The sequence below is a fragment of the Lepidochelys olivacea genome (genome assembly GCF_965140295.1).
Source record: "Lepidochelys olivacea isolate rLepOli2 genome assembly, chromosome: 8".
NCBI lineage: Eukaryota > Metazoa > Chordata > Testudines > Cheloniidae > Lepidochelys > Lepidochelys olivacea.
The window spans coordinates 9481729-9495570 of record NC_140418.1 but is presented as its reverse complement, the minus strand read 5'-3'; the positions used below and the strand labels follow the sequence as shown (position 1 = coordinate 9495570).

Below are 13842 nucleotides of genomic sequence, written 5' to 3'. Positions count from 1 at the left end.
AGAGAGGAAAGTCAGAGAAACCAACAAGATAGCACACTTCAGAAAAGACTATGCAACCAGAGCAGAAGGATATTTTGGCAGGTTAGACCATAAAACAACTTGTTTTATTTCTCCCTCTATTTTCAACTGCTGGAAAGTAACTCTGTACCTGGAATATTGTATTCTTCCACTAGATGGTGCTTTGCTACCAAAAAAATATTACCAAGGAAGCACATTCTCAAGTTCTTTCCTGGAACAGAGTAGGCAAATATATGAAGTCAATACAGTTCATCTTTGGGAGCAGAACATTGCCATTCGCTCTGATCAACAGCCAGCCTTATAATTGAAAAACAAAACAATCTAACTGGAAAGCATCTCTTTTCATAAAATCTCTGGGGGATTCACAACATTTCTATCCTTTCTGAAAATGAACGCTCTTATAAAAAGTTGCATGCCGTGTTGGTGTAGTCGTGTTGGTCCCAGGATATTAGAGAGACATATAAAATACAGACATCTAGAGATATTAGAGAGACTCACCCACCATATAAAAAGTTGTGATTTCACAGAACTATCAAGGGGAACAAGTAGCTCTTGCAGCTTCACGCAGAAGTGTCCCCTCCAAAACTGTTGCATTTTGGTCTCTAGAAGTTAAGGTTAACACTTGTAACCTCAGGATCAGGAGTTGTTAACATAGGAAATTTACTTTAGAAGTCCCCCCTTGCAAGAAATCCAGCATGCAGGAAATCCCAGGAATTTCCCGTTCAAAGAGGGTGCTGACAAGACGTGAGCTGACATGCATCATCTAACCACAGTTTTCTTACCATTTTTAAAGCTAAAACACCAGATACAGAGAATTGGTCACGAGTGGCCATATTACCTGACTTCGAAGAGCTACAAAAGGATCTCACAAAACTAGGTGACTGGGCAACAAAATGGCAGATGAAATTCAATGTTGATAAACGCAAAGTAACATACACTGGAAAACATAATCCCAACTATACATATAAAATCATGGGGTCTAAACTAGCTGTTACCACTGAAGAAAGAGATCTTGGAGTCATTGTGGATAGTTCTCTGAAAACATCCACTCAATGTGCAGCGGCAGTCAAAAAAGCGAACAAAATGTTGGGAATCATTAAGAAAGGGATGGATAATAAGACAAAAAATATCATAATGCCTCTATATAAATCCGATTGAGGTCTATAAAATCATGACTGGGGTGGAGAAAGTAAATAAGGAAGTGTTATTTACTCCTTCTCATAACACAAGAACCAGGGGCACCAAACGAAATTAATAGGCAGCAGGTTTAAAACAAACAAAAGGCAGTATTTCTTCACACAACACACAGACAACCTGTGGAACTCGTAGCCAGAGGATGTTGTGAAGGCCAGGACTATCACGGGGTTCAAAAAAGACTTAGATAAATTAATGGAGGATAGGTCCATCAATGGCTATTAGCCAGGGTGGGCAGGGATGGTGTCCCTAGCCTCTGTTTGCCAGAAGCTGGGAATGGGCAAGAGGGGATGGATCACTATTCTGTTCATTCCCTCTGGGGCATTGGCTACTGTTGGAAGACAGGATACTGGGCTAGATGGACTTTTGGTCTGACCCAGTATTGGGTCATTCTTATGTTCTCAGATCTCACAGATCTCACAGTCCTCAGTGTATTAAAGAGATACTGCATCAGGTTGATCCACAAACTGTTTAAATATATATTAAAGCAATCACACTTCATTGTTCCGGTTAGGAATGGAAACAGCATCAAACATCTGCAACTGAACAAAGGGCATGGGGAGGTAAGGAGGAGGAAGCTTTGTGATTATTGTTAGGGCAGGTGTCACCAAGTGCCATTGTTACACAAGTTCTTTTTCTTAGTGTGTGTGCAATGCCCAGTCCTTGGAGAATTGTGGTATTGTGGTTAGTTTTATGATGCACATTCTTTCACCGGGAGTTGAATCCCTAACTGTCCTTTGTGCCTTTGAAAACCTCCTCCTATGTCTCCTGACCCATCTCTGCTTCTCTCTCCACTGGCCAGTTTGCCTCTAGGCTACCATGAACTCTGCAATACAGTTACTGTCACTAAAACCCAACCACCTCTGGGGTGGGGAGCAAGACGCCTTTAAACAGCCAACAGCTACAACTTCACAAGCATTCTAGCCAGGGACTGAGGAATTACTCATTCCATTGACACTACCAGGGGAATTTTGGGAGGGAGAGTGTAATTATTCCCTCCCACTTCAGACAGGATGCTGGTGCCTCCGTGCTTCAGAACAACACACTAGAACTTTATCAAGGCATTTGAGGCTGCAAGCTAATCTGCTTATTGCTCCCTGGCTGAGGAGAACATGGTCTGTTCCTCTGGGGAAGGGGCAGGGGACAAGGAGGGAGGGAAGCAGAAGCTTGGAAGAGGGGGTGGGGCAGGAACATCACCAGAGGAGAACTTCAGTTTTAAGAAGTGTCATGTATGGGGCCGGGGGGCGTCCTCTGTCTGGTCCCGTGTTCACATAGCCTTGGTCCTGCCATTAACAAGGTGCTGGCTAGGCTCCTGTGCGGCTGCCTCTCTGTCTAGGGGCTGTCGATAATGCCCATCAGAGGGTCTGGTATGATCAATGTTTAACGTAACTGAATTCTCACACTAGCTGTATCTTATCACAGGCTGCAAATTCCTCCAGCTAGCATTTCCATAGAATGAGTTTTAGAAACATGTACCAGCCTGAGAGATAGCCAGAACAAACAGGGCCTGGCCCATGTCATGGCCCAGCTAATCTCAGCATTTCACTGTACTGGAGGGCTAAAGAGGTGGCACTTAAAAAAAAAATCTTTGAGAGAAAACGTACAGTTCATTGTGAATTGTTTCCCCCTGCCTTTGACTCTGACTAGAAACCAGTTCCCAGAGGTCCAGCAACCTGAGACTGGGGCTGGAAGGCTGGGAAACTGGGCTTTACTTCTGGCTCCACCAATGAGTTGCCATCAGTCTTGGGTAGTTGTAGAGAGCCCATCACCTCAGCAGCTAGGCTGTGTGACCTTGGGCCAGTCATTAAAGCTCAGCAAAGTGCTTGGCGACCTCTGGATTAAAAGCACTACCTGCCACAGGGCAGAGACGTGTATTTGTACAAGGCTCAGCGCAATGGGACTTGATCCTGATTGCAGCACTTGGATGTAAGACAAGGAGTAGCAATTATGGAGAGGCTGTCATGGGGGCTGGGAACCTCTGTGCCTTCTGGGGACCTGCAGATGACCTGCAAAAGCAATGAAGTATCACTCCTGATTAACACATAAGAATAGGGTTGGCAACCCTCGAGGATTGGCTTGGAATCTCCCCGAATTGGCATTGCTCTCCCGATGACCACTGAAAGCAATCCAGGAGATTTTAATAGGCTATTTTAAGAAATGACATTACATCATGTTGGGGAAAATAATCTCCTGGAATAGCTTCAGTATGAGTTGGCAGTCCTACATAAGAAGCATCATAAGAACAGATCCTCAAAGGTATCTGGGTGCCTAGCTCCCTGCCTAAATACCTGAGGAGCTGGGCCATTGGGCCAAAGGCTGGTTTCCACCTCCTGGTACCAAGGGACTCAAATGTATTCTAATCACAGTGTCAGTGAGGCGGGGCCAGCTGCAGAAGGGGTGGAGCCAGAGAGCAGCATGCTCCCTACGGAAATCATGGATATTCACTTGGATTTTTCCTTGGACATTAACACTGTTCTCTGCAGCATTAACTTCCAGCCACAGCTTCTGCTCTCCCAGCTATGCTGCCTGGGGTAGAAGGAGTCTTAGGGTCTCATGAGAAGGGGCTAACGCTCTAAGCATATGCCCTGCAGGGGGCCATGGTATTGGGGCTGGGATTCCTCAGGCTCACAGTTAGGAAAGTGCACTCTCTTCCCACTCAGGAGACAGTGCCTCAGGCTGTCAGCATGGTGAGCTGCATGGACGTCTGGAAGGATCCCTCATGCCTCCAACGGGTTTGTGGCTCTGGAAGGGAATGATCTGGCTCACTAACTGGAACCAAAAGAATTCATGCCAAACAGTGAAACCCAGCTGCCTATTGTGGCCTGATTTTCAGAGGTGCTGAGCACCTGTAGCTCCCACTGACCTCAGAACTTCAGGCCATTTCCAGGTAGGTGCCTAAGTATGGAGTTAGGAGCCTTGGTCCGGGTAGGTTTCAACACTGCAGCCTAAAAGTGCACATTTCAGTTCTGATGTGAATGTCCCAGTTCAGCTTTAGTTAATTCACCCATATTCCTTATCCAGGCAAAACTCCCACTGACTTCAAGCCCCACAGCCTGCTCACCTGCCTGGGGAATGTGGCAATTTATGGGAAGCCAAGGCAATGGGAGATTTGGGACCTTTAGTTGGGAAGAGTAGAAAAATGCTCCTGTGTGAAACTGCATGTGCGGGAGGATTTCATCCGGGCCAGGGCTCTCAGCAAGGGACTGTTTTAAAACAACAAAAAATGTGGCAGGGAAAGAGCCATCCATGCACCCTGCTTGGGAGAGTTTCTGTGTACAAACAAGTATATGGCATTGCACGTAGGGACTCATGCTGGCTTCCCGTGGAGAACAAAGCAGGTGAACACAATAAAATGAAGCCTTCCAGGAAGGGAGGGAATCTTTCTAATCACCCAGGTGGATTTTTATTGTAACAGAGCCAGCAAGGCAGGATTTGACGCTGGGGGTCTGAATGTGTCACTTACTAAGAACAACACAGCCAATGCTGTTCTTATCGAGCTTTCCTACCACCCAGGTGCATGGGCTGGGTTGTTTTTTTGGATACATCGCTGGAAATGCTAGAGGCCTGACCACACAAGTGCTTGTAGGTTGCACCAGTGCTGAAACAAAGATATTGGATTTTCTAGTCGGCCTGGAGACACAGCCAGCCAGATTGCTCTGAGGCCATGGTGGTGGTTCCAGGGCTTGCATTGCTTCTGCCACATGTTTCATGGGTGTTCCTCAGGGGCTAATGGCTCCAGTGATCTGGGTCTAGAGACCTGGATTCTACCCCCAGCTGTGTGACTTTCTCCCAGCCTATAGTTTGTCTTGTCTATTCAGTTTGTAAACTCTTCAGGGCAGGGACTGTGCGTCGTTAAGCAATTATCATAAAGGGACTCTTGTCTTGGCTGGGACCTCCACGTGCTACTGCAATATAAATATTAACAGAGCATTAGCCTTCTCCCAGTCTCTAGTGCTGGGTGAATTCTCCACACTGTCCACTATCTGACTAAAACACGTCCAGTTCACCCCACCCCAGAAATTACTGTGCCATCAGCCTCCAGTTAAAGTACATGGTCAGCATAATTCAGGACCAACAAGTAGGCTTTTGGAAACATGAGTTAAAAATCCTAATATGAACAGAAACATCTTCTTTAATATTTCAGAGAAAAACACTATTGTTCCAGTCCATACAGCCCTTTCAGCTGAGCCTGAAGTTACGGTTATCTCCCTGCTAAGAATTATCCTCACTTAGAGATAGGTTCAAGTCACAGCATATGTAGATGGATCCAGATTTCCTACACACTAGAATCCAGAACAAGGCTGTTTTCTACAGCCCATTGTAAAGAGAGGAGCTATCTGCAACCTTCATTGGGATTCAGATTTTGAATACCTCTGATTGCAGGCGTGTTTGGGTCTTGATTTTGGTTCAGGCCCATCTCTTCAAAGACCTCCGCCACCTTCTCCTCCTCTCCCCCATCCCGCTGCACTCCCCTTCCACTCCCTCCATGCATTTTTCCACACTTAATATAGAGTTTGTAAAATTATTACTCAAAGAAACAAAATTGGGTTAATCTGACAGTTACACCATGCCACATAATGGCTCCAATTCTCCTTTTTCTTTACTTAACCATAGGGCTCCAAATTCTGCTCTCACACATGTGAAAGCCCAAATGCTCAAGATGCTGATCCAGTACAAGATGCAGAGTTTACTTGCCAGCTGTGACTCAGCAGCTCTGAACCCAGATCCCAACCCAAACATCAGTGCGTCCTCAATACAAGTGTGTCTATCTCAACGTGGGGACCTCATACAAACAACCCTTTCATGTTTGCACAGGATTCTGCCTATCAGATTTCTGAAATGTGGCCTTTAGTTTCCCGGTGAAAGACAAAAAATTGCAATGAAATGCAAGTTTACAAAATGCACCCATGAAGGAAGGCAGATCTGGGTGACAAAGCACACACTAAAGTCGATAGGGCACACAGGAGTAAGTACAGGCTGCATGTTTAATGAATGTCACAGCTGGAAGGAACGTGTCCATATACTTCATTGCATTGATTACCTCCTGTGCCAAGGGCTGTGAAAAGCCCAGACCATGAGTGGATTAACAAACCAAAACAGTAAAAAAAAACCAGAAACACCATCTTAACATTTTATCAGTAACGTCAACAGAATTCAGCTGAAACTTGACAATATCTACCAAACCAGTGTTCTCTGGATCAATTGTTTCCAGTGATAACTGAAATCAATATGAAACTTACTTGGTTTCATTGCAAACTTGAAACTGAGACTCAAGACTGGTTCTCGGAGTCCTGCTGCCCAACATAATGGACGGACGTTTGCCAGTTTATCAACCCACAATCACCCAAACAACATTAGACACTGAACATTTGGCTGCACCCAATCGGTTGCTTGTCGCTGTATGCGCTGCTCAGACTGGGCATGTCAAAAGGTTTAGCCAACCTCTTCAAGTGAAAATGGGTTTTGATGTATAACAAGGGGAAAGTAACCGAGTTTTGCTTTGAGACACAAAGTGGGTGAGGTAGTACCTTTTATTGGAGCACCTTGTCTCTCTAATATCCTGGTACCAAGACAGCTACAATAATACTTCATTCGACTTTTGCTTTGAGATTTTAGGTTTATCTGAAGCGAAAACTCAAAGCAGATTTCTGGGTGATGCTAAAACCAGGCAGATCAAAATCCATGAAACAGTCCCTGCAAAGCAAAATGGTCAGTGTTCACACAGGTGTTAGTGAACTTCACCCATGCATGAGACCTAGGGATTTAGTGATTAGAGCACTAAGCTTAGTTTCAAAATACCTCTGTCCAGTGGAGCGATGCCACTGATTCATTGTGTGACCTTCTGCAAGTCATTCCACTGCTCCCTGCCTTGGTTTCCCCACCTGTAAAATGGAAATAATTCTAGTTACCCTCCTTTGCTTTAAGATCCATAGATGAAAAGCTTGAGAAGTGCAAAGTATTATTGTTACTATAAATATCTGGGGAAATCTCGCTTTACTTAATATGCCTGTCATGTGAATCAAACTCTGTTCACTTTTACAATGGAGGTAGGGTGGGGGGAGAGTTCTACAAAAAATGTGAATATTTCAGTTCTACCCATTTGTGGCTTCATAGTCTTATTCTTGCCCTGAACGGCTTGTGATCACACACTGGGGCAGGTTCTGCTTTCAGCTATGCTGCTGTAAATGGAGAACAATTAATTGGCGCTGGCAGGCTTGTAAGAACATGTTCTCTTGTTTGTCAGCAACCAGCATAGCTGATAAAAAGTTACAGGGAATTAAGATCCATGTGTTTTAAAGAGTAGACAGTATTATTAATATCCCAGGCAGGCAAGGAAATGTGTGGTTTGAATGCAGGATTTTTAACCTGACAAAGACCCTGCAAACAACACAATCTCCCCCTGAAGAGTGCCACACCCCTAAAAGCTATTTTTCTATCACATGGTTAGGAGGATCAAGTATGAACTGAGTTAACTGATGCTCCAAAATCTTTGAGTTGCACAATCTCTATCAGATAATAAACACTAACATGCCTGCATAGATAGCTGCACTAAAACCAAGAAAAGGCAGCTGTATATAAAAATGCATCATATAATCCAAGCTATTATACCTGGGTTTAAATGACTGAGCTTCTCTAAATACACTGGCAACACTTTAGTCTTAATACATTGTCCTTTTGTAGCTTTGTACAAGGAAGATGTCATTTCAGAATGTTAATATTTAAGATGCTGACTCAGGCCCAGTTTTGTCATCCCCACACGAGTACACTAGGGCTGTGAACGCTCTGTGCTCATGAAGAGGTATTTTTATTTTGCATTCATTACGTTCTCACCAACCTACAGTTTTAATCCTCAAATTGCAAAATTGCTGTTTGCAGCTTTGCTACACTGGCTCCAGGTCTCCCTTACACATGATCTAGGGTGATAAGTTTCTTCTGTTGCTTGCTAATAAAGCTGGTACCAAGCTTTGTAGAAATGAGCTTTTCCTTCTGCTTTCCAAAGGAGCCGAGAGCTGACCCATATGTGTATTTGTGGGTGCGTGACACTTACAGACACAGTGAGATGGAATTGGGTATATTTTTGCTAAGCGTTTCATAGATATAAGGCAGCCTAACTAATCCATTGCAATTCTATGGTGCCTTTCTTTTGAAGACCACCAAGCACTTGGCACATATTTAGTTATTAACCCAACAAATGTCTGAGAGGTAGCTAATCATCATAATCTCCATTTTATACATGGGGAACACTAAGGAAGAGTGAGAGGCTAAATCACTTGCCCATAGATACACAGTAATTCAGTGACAGACCCAGGAATAGAACGCCAGAGTACCTATTAACAAAGGCCTGCTGTCATCAATAGACATCACTCCAGCCTTGGCACTATTGGTTTTTGATGCCCTTAATAATACTGCCCATACCTATATCCAGGACCGGATCCTTGGGACTGATTCTCCTCCCCCAAATATTGGTTGTATACTGGTGTAACTCCTTTAACGTCAGTGAATTACTCCCCACTTACACCCATGTATGTGAGAAGAAACTCACATGTGCTGATGGATACCTGTGAGGCTCACACATCTGAAGCCGGTACGTGATCATGCTTTTGCTGTGGTGAACTTTACTGTGCAGAACTTGCTTCCCCCTGAAAACTGTCCTCACTATTAAAAAGAAAAGTGTCTCGCATATGGGGATATAGGCAAGGAGCAAACCTCTTGCAGACTTTTTGCACAGGGCTGTCAGGCTACAGCAATGTAAATTAGTAAGATTTCCAAACATCCTGGAGGGATGAAATGCCATTTTTGCAGCATCTGGTTGCCCTTTGGAACACAAACTCTTTAATCGATGAAAGTGTGTGGGGGGTAGGGGGAGTCTGCCTATAAATAAATCCCTTCAAATCCTGGAGATCCGGCCCCAACAGATCTTTATAAAACTGTCACTGAATACTTCAGGAAATTCTCATAACAAGGAGCACTAAGATAGTGGGGGAACTGTAGAAATATGGCAGTTTGTTATTTGAGAGGAGACAGGGAAGTGAGCCTCTGTGCAGAGGCAAAGTATCATGAAGAAGGCAAGTGGACCTTAGCTAGAGAGAGACAGCGAGAAATGAATGTCGGTGTGCTTAATAGAATTAAAGGTTGCCCATTGTTAGGGAAGTTTACTCTCCTTGAGAATCATCACAGGCTCTGGGTGACAACTGCTCCTTGTCTTTTGAAGTGCAGCTTTAGGCGTTTCCTTTGCTATCTTGTCACCCATTGGATCAGAGGCTCCTTTACCACATAGGGTCATTGGGTAGCAAATGAATAGGGGGTATTGGCCTTTCAGAACTTCACCTTATAAATATCTGAGATTTGGATTCTTGTAACTTTCCTTGTCCTGAGTATCCCCCCCTTTGGATGTGGAGAGAAGCAGAGCTGCGCTGCTCATTCAACCATCTCCGGTGTGGAGAGCTTTAGATCAGCTAGTGGAATAAAACTTCACCCTATCTGACAACCATGAAGAGCCACACCTTTATCATCTTCACCAGCATTGGGATCTATTGTGCCACTTTCCAGACGTCAGCATGGTAGGGTCTCAGCCCAGCTGAACGAGGACTTTTTGGTGATGCTTCTGAGTCTGTATTTACCTCACTTATCCTGTTTTATTTGTTACAGGTCTGTGAACAACTTTCTGATGACAGGACCAAAGGTAATTTATACATGGATTATTATGAATTTAATTATAGATTTTTTTCCTGTTAGCAAACCAAATGTTGCCTTTCTAAGGAACCACATTTACTGATCTGCATATGGGCACCAGCTCCCTCTGTGTAATGAGGGGAAACAGTTGAAACCCATTTGAATTTGCTTTCAAGTGGCCTTTTGAAAGGTTTGGGAGTTTAAGACCCATTCTTTTTCTATGCAAGGCGTATCTGACCTACTCCACCAGCGTGGCCGTGGGGGCCCACAGCGGGATTGAAGAATGTAAACATCAGTTCACCTGGGAGCGCTGGAACTGCCCAGAAAGTGCCCTGCAGCTCTCGACTCATAACAGACTGCGGAGTGGTAAGTGTGCATTTAGAGGCAGAGCATGGATTTACCTAGAACTCCTTCTTTCCCTCCTGCCATCTCTGTGTACCGGATACAGCCAGTTTATATTTAGGTAGGGTCTAGACTATATAGATACATATATTAGAATGACAGCAAATTTTGGAGCGGGGCAGGAGGGAGACAGACAGGTAGACTGCAGACACAGCCTCACACTAAGGGCTTGCTTGTCTACATGAGAAAATTGCTCCAGTTTAACCTCAGGGGCGACTTTAAACCCAAATTAGTTCAACCAATGAACACACACACTCACTCTTACTTCGGCTTAAGAGTGGCTTCTTGCAGTTTAGCTTATATGGTGGGAGCAGGCTTAAGCTGAAATGAAACCTCTTAAAGTGAAATTAAAAAGTGTGTCCAGAGAGGAGTTTGCATGAGTTTAAAAACTGATTTAAGTTAAACTGATGCAACTTTACTGTGTAGAGAAGACCAGGCTGGAGCCTGCCACCAAAACAGAAAATGACAGGGACAGAAAGCTGCTAGAGAGTAACCCTGATTGGGTATCAAGAGAAGTCAGTGATAATTGATCTTGGTGGGGTTAGGATCAGGCCTATATTAAATCTCATTGTCCCCATGAAACTCTTTTCCATACATAGATACACACAAGGTGACACCTTGTCATGCCAGTAACTGTTGTTGAAACTGAAACAAAGCTGGCAGAAGACAGAATTCACAAGCACTTTGCCATGTTCAATGGAGGGTTTAATTCCTCTATCTTTTGTCCTAATTGCCTTATGCAAAGACTTCCCCCCACCCCACCCCAGCCCATACACACACACTCAGCGATTGCTCTGTTGGAAGCTCCACGAGGGGGCCTTCTTACCAGTAAAATGGGACTGAGGGTTTCTGTTCTTGAGGGTGACAGCGTCTTTTTTCGTCTCTTTCCAGCTACCAGAGAAACCTCTTTTGTTCATGCCATCAGCTCGGCTGGAGTAATGTACACGCTCACCAGAAACTGCAGCATGGGGGACTTCGACAACTGTGGCTGTGACGATTCCAGGAATGGCCGTGTAGGTGAGCTGTGATTTTACTGGTCTAGTACACTGGTCTGCTTTTGGGTTGATGGCATCACAATTTTCAGACTTGAAAACATGTAGGGCTACATTCAACTCTGTTTCAACTGTGCAGCCCCATTGACTTCCTTGTAACAGAGTGAGCAATTGGCTCAAAGGACTGTTCCTGCATTTAACATTCATAAGAATTACACATTGAAATGATTTTGTGGTTCTTCTCATCCAGCTAACTACCTGCCAATGCAGGATTGGCTCCTCCAACATGTTTCCTAGAGCTCTGGGTTTACACATTGTACTGAAATCCACCTACACCCTGAGCTTCTGCACATAGTTATTATTTGTGAACGATGCGTCCTTTCCTAGGTGGCCGAGGATGGGTCTGGGGAGGCTGCAGTGATAATGTGGAATTTGGCGAGAGAATTTCCAAACTATTTGTGGATGCTTTGGAGACAGGACAAGATGCCAGAGCTTTAATGAATCTGCATAACAATGAAGCAGGGAGACTTGTAAGTAAAAAAAAAGAAAAAAAAAGGGGTTGTCTGTATCCAAAATATCTTCATAATCAGCACATCTACAAAGCTTTAAGGTCCCATTCTCCAACCCTGAGTTGTCCCATTGACTTCAGTAAGACTGCTTGCATGAATAAGTAATACTGCACGTGCATATGGAGTAAGGCTTTTGGAATCAGGCCCCAAAACCTGGACATCAGAAAATGATTGCAGTAGGCTTCACTTGCACTTTGGTTCAAAGCAAAGCAAACAGCCAGTATAGTAACATGCACCATTTCTCAAGAATTGCAAAACCTAGCCTTTGCAGTCCTGTAGCTGGTAACCACTTGATCAGACAGTAAAATAGAGCAAACCTTATTTTCATCTCCTGTAATGTGCAGCTCAGGGCCTTCTTTAGGGGAGGAAATGTTGTCTGTTGGTTAGAGCAGGGTAGCAGGAGCCAGGCAATTTAGATTCTAAAGTTGAGGATGGCAACATTTAGCATACCTATTTCACAGGATATATCAAAGCCTAACAATCTGACATAGATACTACAGTATTGGCCCCCTATAATTATCATAGAGAGGGATTCGTAGATGATATTGGTGAAGTGCTTGGATTAAAGGTGCTGCATGAATACTTAGTACTGTCATTCTGTATCTAAGATTATTGCGTATCGTCTGCGTGAACGGTGCTGGTTTAACAGCTCCGCACATGGAAGTTATCCACAGTCCTGGGACAGCCCAGGCAATAGCATTACCTTGCCAATGTGCTTCACAAGCAGCCTGAAGAGACTCCACTTGTGGGGGTAAAGTAGCTCATGCCCATCTCTGCCAGCTCCCAGTTAGCGATGGAACATATGTCCATCAGGAACTGAACTGAGAGCACCAGTTCATTTCACACGGGCCAGTACACAGTAATGACTTTCAGCCCCAAACAGTGTGAGCTGGATTAGAACTGATGACTGAGAAATGAGCAACCCCTTATGGCACTATCTGAAGTTTTATTGCAACAGACCCTGTTTGTGCTGTGGTTTTCTGCTGCTTCTAACTGCTGTGCCTTTTCATCCCAGTCTGTGAAAGCAACAATGAAGAGGACATGTAAGTGTCACGGGGTATCGGGCAGCTGCAGCATCCAGACCTGCTGGCTCCAGCTTGCTGAGTTTCGAGAAATTGGGAATTATCTGAAGATCAAATATGACCAGGCCCAGAAGCTGGAGATGGACAAGAAGAGGATGAGAGCTGGGAATAGTGCCGACAGCCGTGGGGCCACCGCAGAGACCTTCAGCATGGTGCTAGCCACGGAACTTGTCTTCCTGGAAGACTCTCCCGATTACTGCGTCAGGAATGCCAGCCTGGGCCTCCATGGCACTGAGGGGCGGGAATGCCTGCAGAGTGGCAAGAACTTGTCTCAGTGGGAGAGGAGGAGCTGCAGGAGGCTCTGCACGGAGTGCGGCCTGAAAGTGGAAGAGAAGAGGACTGAAATTGTCACCAGCTGCAACTGCAAGTTCCACTGGTGCTGCGTGGTGAGATGCCAGCAGTGCAAGCAGGTGGTTACCAAGCACTACTGCTCCAGAAGAGACGGCTCTTCCCCCAGCACCCCCAGGCGCCGGAACCGGGGGCACAAGAGATAAATCGGCAACTCGCTGCTGTTAAGAAGTGGACTCATGACAAAGAGCTGCCTTTCCAATTACCCGCGGTTGCCATCCTATCACCAAATTTGAGATTGGGAAGAAATTTCCCTAGGATCCTAAGGGATATGGTGCGGGGCGGGGGAGGGGGGGGGCTAATCTTCTTCTTGAAGCATTAAGTGGTGATTGTCCAGGCAGGGTCAGGTGGGTGTACTCCCCACAACCCATGTTGTGTGATTACACAGAGTAGGCCATGGGCCCTGGTGGACCTAGGGCCTTCCTGCCTACTTTCCTGGTGTTTATATTTCCTTTTAACTCGCTTCTTCCTCATAGTCACTGTGTCTGTGTATCTGGGTGAAGAAGTAGTTTCATTTTTTGGTGATGTCAGATGATAGTCTGTGGGCCTGATTCAGATGTCATT

The 13842-nt window shown here is 44.9% G+C and overlaps 1 protein-coding gene and 1 long non-coding RNA gene across 2 annotated transcripts in view; one reads left to right on the top strand and one right to left on the bottom strand.

The window, feature by feature from the left end:
• Positions 1-13497, top strand: part of WNT8A (Wnt family member 8A) — a 36626-nt gene extending 23129 nt beyond the window's left edge. Inside the window, exons 2-6 of the mRNA XM_084636655.1 lie at positions 9862-9895; positions 10113-10251; positions 11179-11304; positions 11667-11809; positions 12864-13497. Of these exons, the coding sequence (XP_084492781.1) occupies positions 9881-9895; positions 10113-10251; positions 11179-11304; positions 11667-11809; positions 12864-13424 (984 nt within the window). The 5' untranslated portion in view covers positions 9862-9880 and the 3' untranslated portion in view covers positions 13425-13497. The remainder of the gene's footprint in view (positions 1-9861; positions 9896-10112; positions 10252-11178; positions 11305-11666; positions 11810-12863) is intronic.
• Positions 1-13842, bottom strand: part of LOC311524979 — a 28748-nt gene that overhangs the window by 1970 nt on the left and 12936 nt on the right. Inside the window, exon 2 of the long non-coding RNA XR_014712652.1 lies at positions 7012-7094. This is a non-coding gene — a long non-coding RNA (uncharacterized lncRNA). The remainder of the gene's footprint in view (positions 1-7011; positions 7095-13842) is intronic.